Raw genomic sequence first — 13,892 nt, 5'->3', positions numbered from 1 at the left:
GCTCGAGCTGCAGTGTCTTTGCATTTGGCTTGGCCTTTTGCTGTGTCTTCCTGCCATCTGTGCCAGCTAGTGCCCATGGAGGGGGTTAAAACTACACCTCCCTGAAGAGTGACCAGCGAGAGAACTGTTTAAATATTAGTCTAACGTGGCTGTGGGGGTTGAAGGTACCTCCCTGACTCTGGTGCTGGGTCGCTGGAGCGGCTGCGTGATAGCGTTCTCTTGTACAAGGTCTGGCAGTTCTCTTGGTCCGCTAAAACTGCAGGCAGCTAGGTGTTGTCTCGTGGGAAAAATAGCTCTCTGCTATCGGGGATGCTGCTGAGGCTACCCCAAAGTGGAAGGAATGAGGCGAGGCAGCAGTTTTTTGATTGCTTGAAGGAACTCTCCCTGCCAGGAGGTAGGGAGAGGCTGGGGAGCACAAGCCTCTGCGCTGCAGTGGTCTCTTCATGCGAGGAGGCGATACAGTGAAAGGTGTGCTACGTGAATCCTTTATGCCAAAATGCACTGGGGTTAAGCTAGGCTTGTGCTGTTTCCCAAAGTGCAGCTTTGTTTCACAGCGTGGTTTTTGCTGGAGTCCTTTCTAAAGATCTGCAGTATTTAGATTTAAGTTCCATCTTGACCGCTGACAACTGGCTACCTCTGCCTTCATCTCCAGTACTGCGGAGGCATCTAGGAGCTTCCGTCTCAGGTATGTGTTTAAAATCTTGCGTATGCTGCATTTCTGCCTAGCCACAGACTAAAAAAAATGAAGCTGACGGTTAGTTCTTTGATCGAGCTGTGCAGTAGTTTGTCAGCTGCTTTTCCTTGGAAGCAAACAAACGGTGGGGGCAGAGATCGACCAATGTACTTCTGAATGTACTTTTTTGGAATCTGTTTTTTTAAATGACATGTGCTTGCACTCACCTTTGCCCAACATACTGTTGCCAGAATAGTGGCCATAGCACCTCTCTTACTCATCTGGAGCTAAAATGGAGAAGGATCAGATTAATGCAGTGCTTTGAGGACAAGCCAGAAGCCCAGTCCAGAAGGTGGGCATGCAGAGCACACGGGTGTTGTGTCTTGTGGAGGTGGCTGAGAGTCTGCTTTATAAAACGAAAGCTCCAATGCTCAATTAATTTAACACTCCCTCAACTGTCAGGCTGCCTAAACCTTTGCAGTGGAGCTGCAGTGTTACCCTCTCGCCTGGGAGGCAGGAGTACAACAGGGAGTGCACACTGTTGACACTTGAGCAGAGGTGAAGCTGATCAGATGGGGCCACTATGAAAGAGATGTGAATTATCCAGTGTAATCAAAGTCATGAACACTATTCTAACTGGGGGAGAGAAAGGGAACTATTCCTAACGCAGCATTCACAACAGCTCCAGTGTTACCTGCTCAGTAGAAACTGATGCAAAAACCTACTTCAGTGCAGTGAAGTCCTCTGTTGTGCTGAGTGGAAGATAGCTGGCTAATCTTGGGGGAAGCAGGGAAAACAGGAAATACAGCTTTTAAAAATGAAATGAGTATATTAAGCAAGGTGGTCTCAAGAGCATGGGTTCCTCTCTGCCTTGGTTTGTGTTCTGGTAGCAAGAAACTGATGATTATGGACCGCTTGTATTCTGTTCCCTTCTAGTGCTTTTAAGGTAATCACTAGTGATGGTAGCAAAGACGGAACCATAATCCTGCAAAGTTCTGACAAAGGAAAAATCTTGACCTTCAAAACTATAATGTGGGATTTTGTCGAGGAACTGATATACCATTGAAAGCTTGCCAGGGTGAGAGGTGAGCAGTTTTGCCAGCAGTAGTGAAGCCTCTGGCTTATAATCCATGCTCCTGCATCTTAAACGCATGTACCTCTGAGCTTTACTTTCTCCACCTGAGAAAGAAAGTTTGCTGCCTTCTGTTGTTCTTGGGTTTTGGTCCACTGGCACCAGAGGTTCCTGTTTCGGGCACCACACCTCAAGCCAGTGTAGACAGCGCACACATCTTCAAGATAGGAAATATCAAGATGAAGGTTAAGTGCTTAAGCTGCTCAAACTAAAGGATCATCCACTGCTCAGCTACCTAAAAATAAGGGAGGACTCTGCTTGCTGCCTCTGTAATGGGAGTTGTAACAGTATTACACTGCTAAGCAGAGGTGATGGGAGGATAAATACAGTGTAGGTGTTCAAATAGTCTGCGGATTAGCCACATAAATACGGAGCAGTCATGTACTACCACATTCAGGGTGTTTCCTTCCACTATGTTGATCATTTTTTCTAGCTGTTTCTCTTGTTTCCTTGCATTATATGCTAATGCTGCTGTTCCTATTACACCAGATCAAAAAACAAGCAGGGGAGAAGACTCACTACTGTAGCCCTGCAAAGGACTGCACAAAAGAAGTGCCTCCACCCTGCTTGCTTTGGGTGAGGCTGGCTCCTTATAGTTCCTTCAGTCTCCAGTAGCACTGGGTACATGTCACAGCTTGAACTTTACAGCACGGCCCACCCTTTGGTGCTACTGCAACTGACAGCTGATTTACGGATGTAATTCAGATGAAGTCTGGCTGATCTTGAGAGAGTAAATTCCCATCAGCTAGCTAAAAAGAAATATTGGGTACAACTACAGGTTATTTCACTCTAGGCAGAAAACACTGCACTCCCCAGTGTGCTGTGCTCTCAGAAGTACACACTTCTCCAACATTTCTATCCTTGTCTCTGCTAGCAGTTAGCCAGTTCTAGTTTTCATAGCATACGTGCCAGTCTAAGGTATCACCTTTTGACATGCACAGCTTGCTTTTCAGGACTCTGCCTCTTTCTACGGGCCTGCTACCCAAACGCTTAGGTCCCAGCGTACACTCTTGCGAGGAGTTATTTAGTCCCAGATGCAAGACTTGGCCTTTAGCCTTGCTGAATTTCAGGACGTTCTGTCACTCGGTCCTCTAGCCTGGCAGCCCTGCCCTGAACTGCTCCCCCCCGTTTTGTGTCACTCACAATTCAGTAAATGTGCAGTCTGTCTCCTCCTCCCCATCACCCTGGCTTGGTGTTGTCTGTCTGCTGCAGGTGGATCGCAGCTGATGCTAGGTGAGATTAGAATGATAACCTTGGAAAACTACTTTATTGAATAACTTGAGCACTATAAAAATAATGGTAAAAAATAACGGTCTAATTGTAACAGGGCTTTCTAGAGCCGGGATTTAAGTCAAGGCAGCCAACGGTTGGGGTTAAGGAGATGGCAGAGATTTGGTCAGAAACCAATTGCTGACAGCAACCCTGCTCTTCCACTCTGGAACTTGCTACTACAGAGCTTCCTTGCAGGAAAGCAGCAAAGGGCTGTAATTGCATGGGAGAGTTCTCATTAAAGAGGAAAACACTCCTGTGAAGACTCAGGGATGTTGCCATGACAAAGGAGCAGTGGGTATCATCTAGGAAAACAGCTGAACTGAAAAACCCATTAATTAGGAGTGTGAAACCTCTTCCCTCAGTTCTGAGGAAACGCAATGCTCCTGTGAAGATACCATCTGTCTTCCCATGAACACCCCAATTGATGGGAATGATGCGCCCAGGAATAAGAGGCTGAGATTGTTTTATACCAAGAAGCTATTTACTTTTAACAGTCATATTCAGCTAGGTTATAACATACCCAGTCAATTCACATTCGCACACCTACAACAGTTAATTTAAAAAAAGGAAAACACTAATAAATTAAGTACATTTAACTTACACTGGACAATGGTCATTGACAGTGGTAGTGAAGACTGAATCTGCAGTCACTCTTCTTCTCTATGAAGCAAATGCCAGGTGAATGGTCTGGAAATCTCTCTGGAATCCTCTACCTGCAACACTCATCCTTTCTCAGTCAGCATGTATTTTAGACCATAACCTAAAACAGCCTAGGAGACTGCACATCTTGGCCTCTCTACTTTCCATTTTCCACAAGGATCTCTGCATTCTTCCATCCTCACAACATGCAACACTTGCATTTTTCTTTCACTACACAAGTTCATTGTTCTTCTAGTACACAAATAATTTCCTATCTAAAATATAAACGGAGTCCCTGGAGCCCATCGAAACCATGTCTAACAGCATTTTGTGGCGTTTAGCTTATTTCATGCCTTCTGGGGGGGTGACCAGATATGACAGCTTTACAAAAACAGAACAAACAGCAAGCACTTCAGATTTGATACAGAGATTTAATAGAGTCCACAGACGCTAATGCTCCATCTAGAATCCAGTGACTTTTACACCTTCATGTGAAATGAAAGACGGATCCACCCCATATTTAAAAGTAAGAATAGGGATTTTTCAGAAGTCTTCAAGTGACACAGAAGCACAAGCAATAGTAACTTGCAGAGGAGCTTGTTCTCCTATATTGCTTAAATGCCTTGAAAACATCACCCACATAAGGGTGGACAGAGTGTTTGCCATCCCGTGCCTTAAGTAATACCTGTTGTTACAGGATGGAGAGATAGTGGAGCTGTAATATGAGAACAGCAGTTGACCTTCTCAGCATGCAACAGAGCAGAGTTCTAAAGGAAAAACCACGCACCTTAGCTGGACCAGCCCACGATACTGACACCTCAACAGCTTAGAGGTTCAGCCTTCCCACTTCCCCTGGAAAATTGTTGCCGTGACAGTTTCCAAAGAGCAGAATTGTTCTATGAGAGCTGCAGTTTCTGTTCAAAGTTAACTGTGTTTAAGCTAATATATCTGTGGACCCTGTTAGTCTAGGAAGATTGTGCCAGCAGGTTGGTGTTAACAGCAGCGAGTAAGACAGCAGTTGTACAGCCAGCCATGCTGAGCATCCGGGGGAAGGGAACTTCTGGGAGCCAGCGAGCCTGACACCAGCAGCTGTGAGCCAAACACACCACTGACAACTGCTATTTTTCTCTCATGTATGCTGACCACTCAGTCACAATGTAAAAAGAGGTGTCATTTGCCTTCAGGGCAGGCAAGGGTATTACGGTACAGAGCTGGTACAACTGGAACAAAATATCTTCCACAATGTGTGCACACTGGAGTTCGGCAGTTGTTAGGTTCTCTCTAAGTAGGTTCAACTGGAGCAGACTTGACCCTCTTCCATACCATGCAGAGCGGATGTGATTCCAGTCCATAACTCCCTCACTCTCACTTTCCATACGAGGTGGAAATGAGCATCCTGGTTCTTTGCTTTATCCACTCCAGGGACTCCTGTTTCCACCCACCTCTTTTACTTATGTTTATAGCAGAGATCCAGCTCTGCCCCCCTTCAGTCTGTGTGACTATCCTCATCCTTTGGAAGCAGCAGGTTCGATCTTGCTGGAGAGTTGGTGGCTCTCTTGATCACCTCCATCCACCTGGTAAGGAAGAATTAACATTAGGATGCTCAGCCCCTCACTCACTGATGCCTCAAGCTGCACATGGTAATCCTGTGCTTTGGATACGAATTGCATTACTTTGACCAGACCTCACAAAACACATTTTCTACCTCTCTTCTAAAATTCCTTCAGGAAACTAATCACTCCATTTTAGTAAATAAGTTAATTTTTCAAATGAATAAATAAATAAAACAGCGAGAGAAGGCTGAGGCAATTGGAGCATACACCTCATATTGCATCAGGAAAAGTCTCAGGGCTCTAACAGATGCCCTCTTTTATCGACATTTCTATCTGTATTTCCCCACTAGTTAGGGCAACTTGTGGACAAGTTGAGAGTTGGTTCTCCCACTTCAACTGACTACAGCCAGTGCAGAAGACGGCCAACACAAAACATTTCAGACATCAGACGTTCCCTACATCCAGCTGAAGTGTTTCACCAACTCCATTATGTTCTGGATATCTGATGTTTTCAGGTTCTTCAAGTGTGTTCCTAAGAGCTGGAAAGGCCAAGACATAATAAATGAAACAGGATCATTTGTTAAACTAAAGGTCAGGGAAGACCCTAGTTATGTCTCTCAAGAAAAGAGCCAGCACTGGAATGGGAGGTATACTGGCAAATCTTTTTTATTTTTCCTTTTTTAAGGGACAATCTAAAAACTGTATGAACTAGTACTTCCTGCTCTTACAGACTAATTTTTGACTGTGCTAAACCTAGCTTAAGATGTGATAAATACACTCAAGAACAAGGATGCCCGTCCAAGGAATGATCTACAGTGCTTTGAGCTCCAGACAGCTTTTATTAGAGCACACTGTAGTCTCTTACAACAGTACAGAAACTCTCTGGTTCAGTTTTTACCTTAGGAAAATTTTGCCAGCCTGTCCTCTTAAATCATACGGACTGCTTTTCTTACAATAAATTATGTAACAGATTCTCAGTTCTTGTTAATATGGAAGAAAACATCGCAACAGTGAAAAAAGCAAGACAAAACCCAAAGAATTAGAGATTTTTTCCGTGAAATCACTACATGAAGCCAGTGGATTAAAGAGCATAACTCTGCTATTTCAGGTAGCTGACATGCACATTGCTCACAAATGTGTGATGTTTTCCCAAGGAAGGGAGAAGTATGAGAAGTGGTGACTTCTCAGTAACAAAATACTCCAAAAACAAACAAACAAAAAACCCCCCAATACCATGCTGCAAGGCAGAAAGCAATGTAGAAGATAATATCCATTACATAGGAATACTGCCAAATTACACTGACATAAGAGATCTTCTTGCTTTCTGAGAAAAAGAAAATGGTTTTAGGTTTTACACAGGTTTTGTAAGAATAAAGTTTTGTACATGGTATATTTTAAACATGATTCACTTTGGACCACGTTTGGAAGCACCTGCTAAAAATGGTTAGAGAAAGCATCAAACTGAAAAGCAGCGCTGCACTCCTTGCTCTCAGGCCTGAGCTATAACTCCTGTTTCTTTGGAGGCTGAGAGGAAAAAAGGGGCATTCTTAACAAAACTCTCAAAAAACTAGAAATCTGACTTCCTAGATCTGGTAGGACTGACCACCTCACAGTCCTTCCCTCTATGCTACTCCCCAGCTCCAAGGGACCCCCGGACTTCTGAGAAGACACAGAGCCTACAGCTCTAGCTGTAACCACCGTCTCTTTCCCTGCAAGAAGGAAAGGTCTGGTAGAGGAGGGATCTGCAAACTTTATGGGTATGAAGAAGGGAACTTTCTTACTGGGAACGTGCTAGGTGTTCTGGAAGGTCACTTGGATTACGGTCAGGAGCTCTGAATATCATAACTCTAGATTTTCAGCTAATGAACTAACAGAATGCTGTTATTCCGAAACAGACAAAGAAAACGTAAAATTACCTCTCAAAGGTATATTTGCTCTCAGCCCTGAAGAAGTACACATGGGACTTGAACTGCAGCTTGAAGACATAATCCTTCTGAATGCCGTCTGCCTCCATGGGGGAGCTGACCGCATAGCCAAGGAGCGGGAGACTGGCCAAAGGATAGTCGTCCTGGAACAGCCCAATAGCACAGGTCTTAGCGCAAGACATCCGCTGCCATTCAGCTCAGAGACAGCAAGCCCAAACGTGCGTCTGCTCTTTTGGACTGGAGACTTAAGAAGGTTTTAGTACTTTGTTTAGGAGAGAACGGGAGGAGGAGCTGCCTTTTCATCTCTTGTGAGGCCTGTGATAGATTATAGTGAAGTCTTCCTCAACTGCTTTCACTGTTTTAATAAAATTACTTGCCTCTATCCCCTGCCTTTCACTGCCTCCTGGATTCTCCCCTTCCCCTTCCTCACTGTCTCTCTGAAATTTCAAGCACAGATCCAGCATAAAAGCAAAAGTGTCCCTACAGCAGATAGGTAGAGAAAAGAACAGCAACTGAGGAAAGGATCCTTGACCTCCATTAGTCACTACGTTATGAGACATCTTTTCCTCACACTGAGGTCAGTACCATTAACAGAACTGAATATTCTGATTAAATTCTGTAAGAAAGGCCCTTCACCTTACGGAGACTAGCTTCATTACTTACTACCTACTCCTCTGCTTGTTACCCTCCTTCGAATATCAGTGAGCGGTACCTACGGCTGAAAGCAAACGATTCCAGCTTCCATCCAATATCTTAACCTCAGCTCTTTCAGTTTCGCAGTTACATGTACTTACCTGGTGCGTTTTGTAGAAGAACAAACAGAAGTTGGTGAAGACAACCCACAGTTTCTGCCAGCCGTTACTATTTTTGAACTTCCTCAGCAAGTATCCTGAAAGCTGATTCTAGGAGGGAACGAAAAGAAAATGGGACGTGAAATCACGGATCGCTTGTCCTTGAGAAAAAGACAAAGACAGCTGATAAAAAGCGGATAAAAAGCCTGAGGCTCCCTGATACCACTGTTCCCCTATAACAGCTCTTGTTCCCCTGTTCTGAAAGGCCTCTTGGATATTTCATATGGCGACAGAGTGACTTTGTATCTTCAGTTCACTAATTCTGCAAAGCAACTATCTTCCCTTTGCACACCACCTAGCATTTTCTCTCTGCGAGTATAAAGTTACTCTATGTTTAACTGTTCACTGTATCTCAGAGTCATGCCAGGCAATGCAAAGGAGTGCTGCACTGATTCATCAGTCCAGCCACCACTGGCCTTTGCAGTCTACAGTCAAGAAAACATGCTTGGAAAAGTAATGGCCACAAAGGCATTCATCCCTTCATTTACCTTTTTTACATGCGGAAAATACAAAAACACACTGCATGAGAAGGAAAATAAAGCAGAAGGGGAAACAAAGACTGGTAATGGAGGCCAGAGCGACGGACAAGAACGCGGCAGCTACGTAAAGCAAAGGAGGCCGCAGGAAAGCGCTACGCGTGCAGGAGTCGGAGTCACCGAACACTGGTGCAGTGGGATAAGGAAACCTACCGCATGAAATGATGGCAAGTGGATTTTGGAATTAAAGAAAAAGACAGAATGAACAGCAGAATAACATGAAGAATCATTTGGGGAAGCAGAAATAGGATAAAATCCTGTATCAAGGAAACATTACAACTCTGCTGCTGGATGGATCAGGCATCCTCATGCTAGTTTAACATACAAGGTTCACTCTGCAATTACGGAGCAAGACGTAATATATTTTGTCTGGAAACCCATGGCTCCTCCCACCAGTGCAGAATTTGAGAGGCATTTTTACCTGAATCATGCACAGGTAATCAGACAGGGATAGGCTCTGGTTCCGGTACCAGCAAACATGGGTGATTGTGTTGGGCCGTTGGGCCTGGCCCAGCAAATAGCGAGGAGGAAGCTCTGGAGAAACAGCAAGAGAGCAGAAAACTGAGCAGAGAAAAGGGGGAGAGAAAGAGAAAAACAGACCATTAGGATAAGAAAAGTGATGCAAGAAAAGCATCTGTTAAAGGAAAATGGATTGTGGAAAAAAATGATGGTATTAGAACATGAAACAGATCAAAGCAAGAGGATGCTGCAAGAACTCACACATTTAATCCCAGAGCCCGCAGCAGGCAGGTCTCGTTATCTGGATGTAAAACAGTAAAATGGAGCCTTTCACAAGTCTATTGTCATGGGAAGGAAGGCTGTTGCCCAGGAACCACTTTCTTTGCTGGCTAAAACGTACAACTTATGGACCCTAAGCCAATGTAACATACCTACAAAGCTTAGTGTGCTATATGTGGCACAAAAACACACAAGCTTCAGTGCCCAACTTTTAACTCCTACCACTAAAACAAAAAGCAGGGCAAGGAAGTTAGGAAGGTAAAAATACACAGATGCAGCATCCTGAACTACTGCTGTTTCTCTAGCCAGCAACCTTCTTTTTCTCTTCAAGGTATTTCTGGTACATCCCCACTTGCAAAAGCCTTGCAAGGACGACAGCCTCCAGGAGGGCGTCCTAACTATCCGACCCTGCAGAACAGCCACTGAAAGGAAATCCAGGCGCCAATGCGAGCAGGACTCTCCGTAGGGAGCTCTGGACAGACATCTGTCTTGAAAATCTGTGGGATTCGGTAGGGAAACGTGCCATCAACGCACATGCTGCATCAACCCTCGCAGAGCGGTAAGACCCGAGGTAGCAGCAGCACAAATAGCACATAATAAATCTCTATTTAGCCTAACACCACACTGTGTAAAATGCCACTGCCTAATTTTTGCTCCTCACCCATGCCAGCAAGAGAAGGGCAGAAATGTTATCTCCCCATTGAGTTTAAAGCACTGGTTTTTTCTAGAAGTGGCACAGTAGCTAACTGACACATATACAAGACCACAGTATATCAGAGTCAGTCCCTAAAGTAAAATACCATTGATAGGTAACACAAACATCTCCCAGCAAGGTTCACAAAACCCAAATGAACAACTCAGTCCTAGGGGTATCCTGGAGTTCCTTTTAAATTTCCCTCTTTCGGAGTATTTGCTGAAACAGAGCCCTGCTGCAGAGACAGCAGTGTGCTGGTGTATGCAGACGCACAGACATGCACAAAGATGGGCAAACATGCAGTGGCCTTTCCATTGCTCGCGCTCTCTCATGGCCACAGAAATGCTTTGAAGGCAACGTGAAACACGTAGCGGAGGGCGACCAGCGGCTGAGTGAGCCAAGACAGACAGCGAGACGTGAGAGCTGCGCCCTGCGGGGTACCTCAACGGCCACACTGTGGTCGGTCATGGAGACGCTTGTGTTGCGGTACCAGCACACGTGCATGGTTGTGTTGGCACGGTGGTGGCTCTGCCTGTCCAAGGAGCTACGAGAAGAGTGTATGTCATCTTCGGACTCCTGTTCTAGAGAGACCTCATCAGAGGATCCTGGGGGAGGAGAATTCAGCAGCTGTTTAAGAAAACTGTGCAATACAAAGGCAGCAAGAAAAGCAGGAATTCCTCAGAATAACTGGTTTTCTTCTGCTACGATCCAGTTTTAAAATAAGTCAATTCGAATTTGTTATACAGTGTCTAAAAGCCATTCCGAGACGATCATTTTGGCTTTCGCTACTCAACTCTGCTTGGGGCAGCTGACTCAGTACTGCATAAAATTAAAAAAAAATGCAATCTTAAAAGGAGGAGAGCATTTTACAGCACCCACTCTGAGGAAGGGTCTGAAAGGAGAGTCCCTTCTTAGTGAGGAACAGGAAAAAGTGCTCTAAGAAAGAATAATGTGTTTCATCACATCCATAACAACACCAAAGACAGGCACAAGAACGCTGAGCTACAGAAAAAACTTGCTGACCTGCAAGGACAACTTTTCTGGACAAGAAAACATATTACGTTGTTAAATGGAGAAAAGATGTAGATAAGAGATAAATAAGGACCCAATAAAATTAACAGTTCTGCAGCTGGAGTATCTCTGCTGTGTTTAAAGCTACCAGGAGCACCAGTCTGGGAAGACAAGCATATTTATTCCAAATAACGCAGGACAAGAGCTCTCCATTACTGAAAGAATGATAAAATATACCATTTATGTCATCAGATTTCCAAGAGAAAAAAAGAAAGGGACATATCAGCTCACACTGTTCAAGAAGGTAGAAAACATTACTTACTGTTGGAACGATTGCACACTGAGTTTTCCAGAAGCATGTCAGATTTCTCAGTAGATTTCTTGGCCATTTCGATTGCCATGTTTAGGTCTTCCATCCATTTCCCCATCTCCAGGCGGGTACTGCAAGACAAACAGCATGAACAGTTACTGCTCAGCCCTACAGCTGTGGCAGAGTGCTGCATTTCTAAAGGAAGGCAAAACTCCCTGCCCAATACGAAAAGCCGTCCTTTTCCACTTAAAAAAACAATTTCCTCCAAAACATGATTACAAGCAGCTTTCCTGGTAGGAAACTGAGTTCACATAGCCTTCGCTGCTATTTTCAAGCCACTTGAGGCAAGTTAAAAATAACCATTTTAAAACTTGGGCTGAAGAAGAAGAAGAATAACTAGACCGTCAAAAAAAAAAAAAAAAAAAAAAAAAAAAAGAGTAAAATCTCCCTATCATACTCAGAAGAGCAGAAGAGTAACTACCCAGTCTAGATCATAACTGTTCTTCCTATAGAGAGCTGTTCTTCAGTTAGAGGGCTTCATAGCTATTTCAAATATGAAATCACGCTTCCACCCTAAAAAAAAAAAAATTAGTAAGAGCACTTGGAGATGCGTGGTTATGACCACACTGGAAAGGATGATTCCAGGATGAAAGGCAAGCTGAAAGACAGCATGGCTTTTAAAGGGGATATATTATTTATCTTTCATCTCAAGCAAGTAAAACACAGAGTGCAGGAAGATGAGGCTTTCAGCCGACAGTTCCCATTACAGGTTGCACGGCTGATGCCACGTTTACAGGGAAAGAACTTGACTCCTCAAGTATTGGTATCTATATTCACTGGAAGGCAACAGCACAAAACTTTTCCTTCAAGAATCAAACATAGCCTTGGCATTTCTTTTTCTCCTCCTGCTATATTCCCCGCCTGCACAGTTTTTGTTTAAAGTGTTATATATGCTTACACACAGTATTTGGTTGAGCGGTTCCACGGGGAACCTTTTTTTTTTGTAACCACCTTTTTTCTGTAGCTCATAAATTTCTGCAAGTTTTCCATTTAGACTGCAAATTCCAAGCATGGTCGAAGCCCAGCAATGATTTTTTTCTGATAGGAGGGAGGGAAAGTCATCAAAGGAAAAAAATCCTTTGAACTATTTCCAAGTTACGACAAGGTAAAAAGAAATATATTTACTTTTCCAAATTTAAGACCATTTCAGACACTTTTTGGCTCACAGTTGCCTAGAAATGGTTGACCTTAAAAATATGTGACATTTTCAGGTGTCAGACTGTAATAAAAAAATTGAGAAAAAAAGAAAGCTTTGCTTGCTAAATATATGAGCACACAAAAGGTACTGGCTGCTATGCCACTGCCTACCTGATTGGATAAATATTCAATAATGGTTATTTTTCAAGAATGGGAGCTATTAACTAGTAGAAAACCCTACAAAATTAAAAGTTAAGATTTACTGCTCCAGTTCTGCATTCCCAACATACACAACTCCAGCTGCTTTTTAGAGGAACTGCAGATGTTCAAAAACTCCTAAAGCTAATCCTGAGAGACCAGGTGTAGACCTCCTTATTACGTTTTGGATATAGAGGCAAAAAGGACAGCACTGAAGAATAACACTGAAACACAAATGCTTATAGCACTTAGACACCAAGTGCATGAAGTTAAACACTCAACTAAAAAGCAGCACGAACTTAGCCAGTAACTTTGCACATCCAGTTCTTTTACAGCATGGATTTGCCAGGTAAGTGGAAAGATCATCAAGATTGATACATCAATGTACCAAAATGAATTATACCATCCTCAGATGGATTTGTAGCAGGCTAACCAAAGCAACTTGTCTGATCAACAGCTGAATTAGCACTTGCAAAAATTGTGTGTTAGCTTATGCATTCCACTGTAACCATTTACACAAAAAGCAAATTACAGCAGGATAACTGCTGCACATAAGCAAAGCTTGGTTTTGTAAATCACATCTCCAAATGTGATATTAATCCTATTTGCTCACATTTTTTTACCGTCTATTCGAAAACCACAAAGGTGTAAGTTACTGCTGCGAGAGCATTTTGGTGCCAGAGCAGTTTGGCATTTTCGCTTCCCCAGGCAGTGAGTATCCGGCTGCGACAGACCAGCCCTTTCATTCCTGAGCGTTTCAGTGCTTGGGAATTGGCACCAGCCGGTGCAGGAACTGTGCCCCACAGGGACTGCTGGGTCCTGGCACCTGGACACAGAGGTGAGTAACCCCACAATCCTTGCTACTGAACTCTTTTCTCAGCTTAGAAGCTACCTGCTTTGCTAGCAGGGCAGGGAGAAAGAGCCAAAGCCCCAGGCTTCCCCTTGCAGGACTGGTGTCTTCTCTTTTCACAGGCCAGGGAGGCAGAAATCCCAGTGGGGGCCTGGGAGCTTTTAGCTGGCTTGTCTGGATCTTCTCATGTAAGCTGGATCTATCCCAGACCAGCTGCATCTTGCAGGCTGGGGAAAGCTGTTCCTGCCTGTTTGGCTTTGATGCATCTGCCTGCCAGCCCTGGAGCTCCCCATGCAGCCTCTGACCACCAGAC

The 13,892-nt window shown here is 44.0% G+C and overlaps 1 protein-coding gene and 1 long non-coding RNA gene across 8 annotated transcripts in view; one reads left to right on the top strand and one right to left on the bottom strand.

Annotated features, from left to right (window-relative positions):
* Nucleotides 1-194: 194 nt before the first annotated feature.
* LOC135329197 (uncharacterized) lies at nt 195-13,567 on the top strand. The gene is made up of 2 exons (XR_010390556.1): nt 195-685; nt 9,651-13,567. It is a non-coding gene; the product is annotated as an uncharacterized LOC135329197 (long non-coding RNA).
* FARP2 (FERM, ARH/RhoGEF and pleckstrin domain protein 2) overlaps nt 4,128-13,892 on the bottom strand; it is a 96,049-nt gene continuing 86,284 nt past the window's right edge. For 5 of the 7 annotated variants that reach the window (XM_064517116.1, XM_064517113.1, XM_064517117.1 and 2 more), the window contains 5 exons: nt 11,347-11,465; nt 10,455-10,618; nt 7,989-8,096; nt 7,186-7,337; nt 4,128-5,290 (listed from right to left, as the gene is read on the bottom strand). In XM_064517116.1, the coding sequence (XP_064373186.1) occupies nt 5,203-5,290; nt 7,186-7,337; nt 7,989-8,096; nt 10,455-10,618; nt 11,347-11,465 (631 nt within the window). In that variant the 3' untranslated portion in view covers nt 4,128-5,202. Of the gene's footprint in view, nt 5,291-7,185; nt 7,338-7,988; nt 8,097-9,002; nt 9,143-10,454; nt 10,619-11,346; nt 11,466-13,892 lie in introns of those variants that run through there. The other 2 variants (XM_064517118.1, XM_064517119.1) reach the window with 2 other exon arrangements.

Source organism: Dromaius novaehollandiae, chromosome 9, assembly GCF_036370855.1.
Source record: "Dromaius novaehollandiae isolate bDroNov1 chromosome 9, bDroNov1.hap1, whole genome shotgun sequence".
Classification (NCBI taxonomy): domain Eukaryota; kingdom Metazoa; phylum Chordata; class Aves; order Casuariiformes; family Dromaiidae; genus Dromaius; species Dromaius novaehollandiae.
The sequence above is the reverse complement of the archived record's forward strand: the minus strand, read 5'-3'. Positions and strand labels throughout refer to the sequence as shown.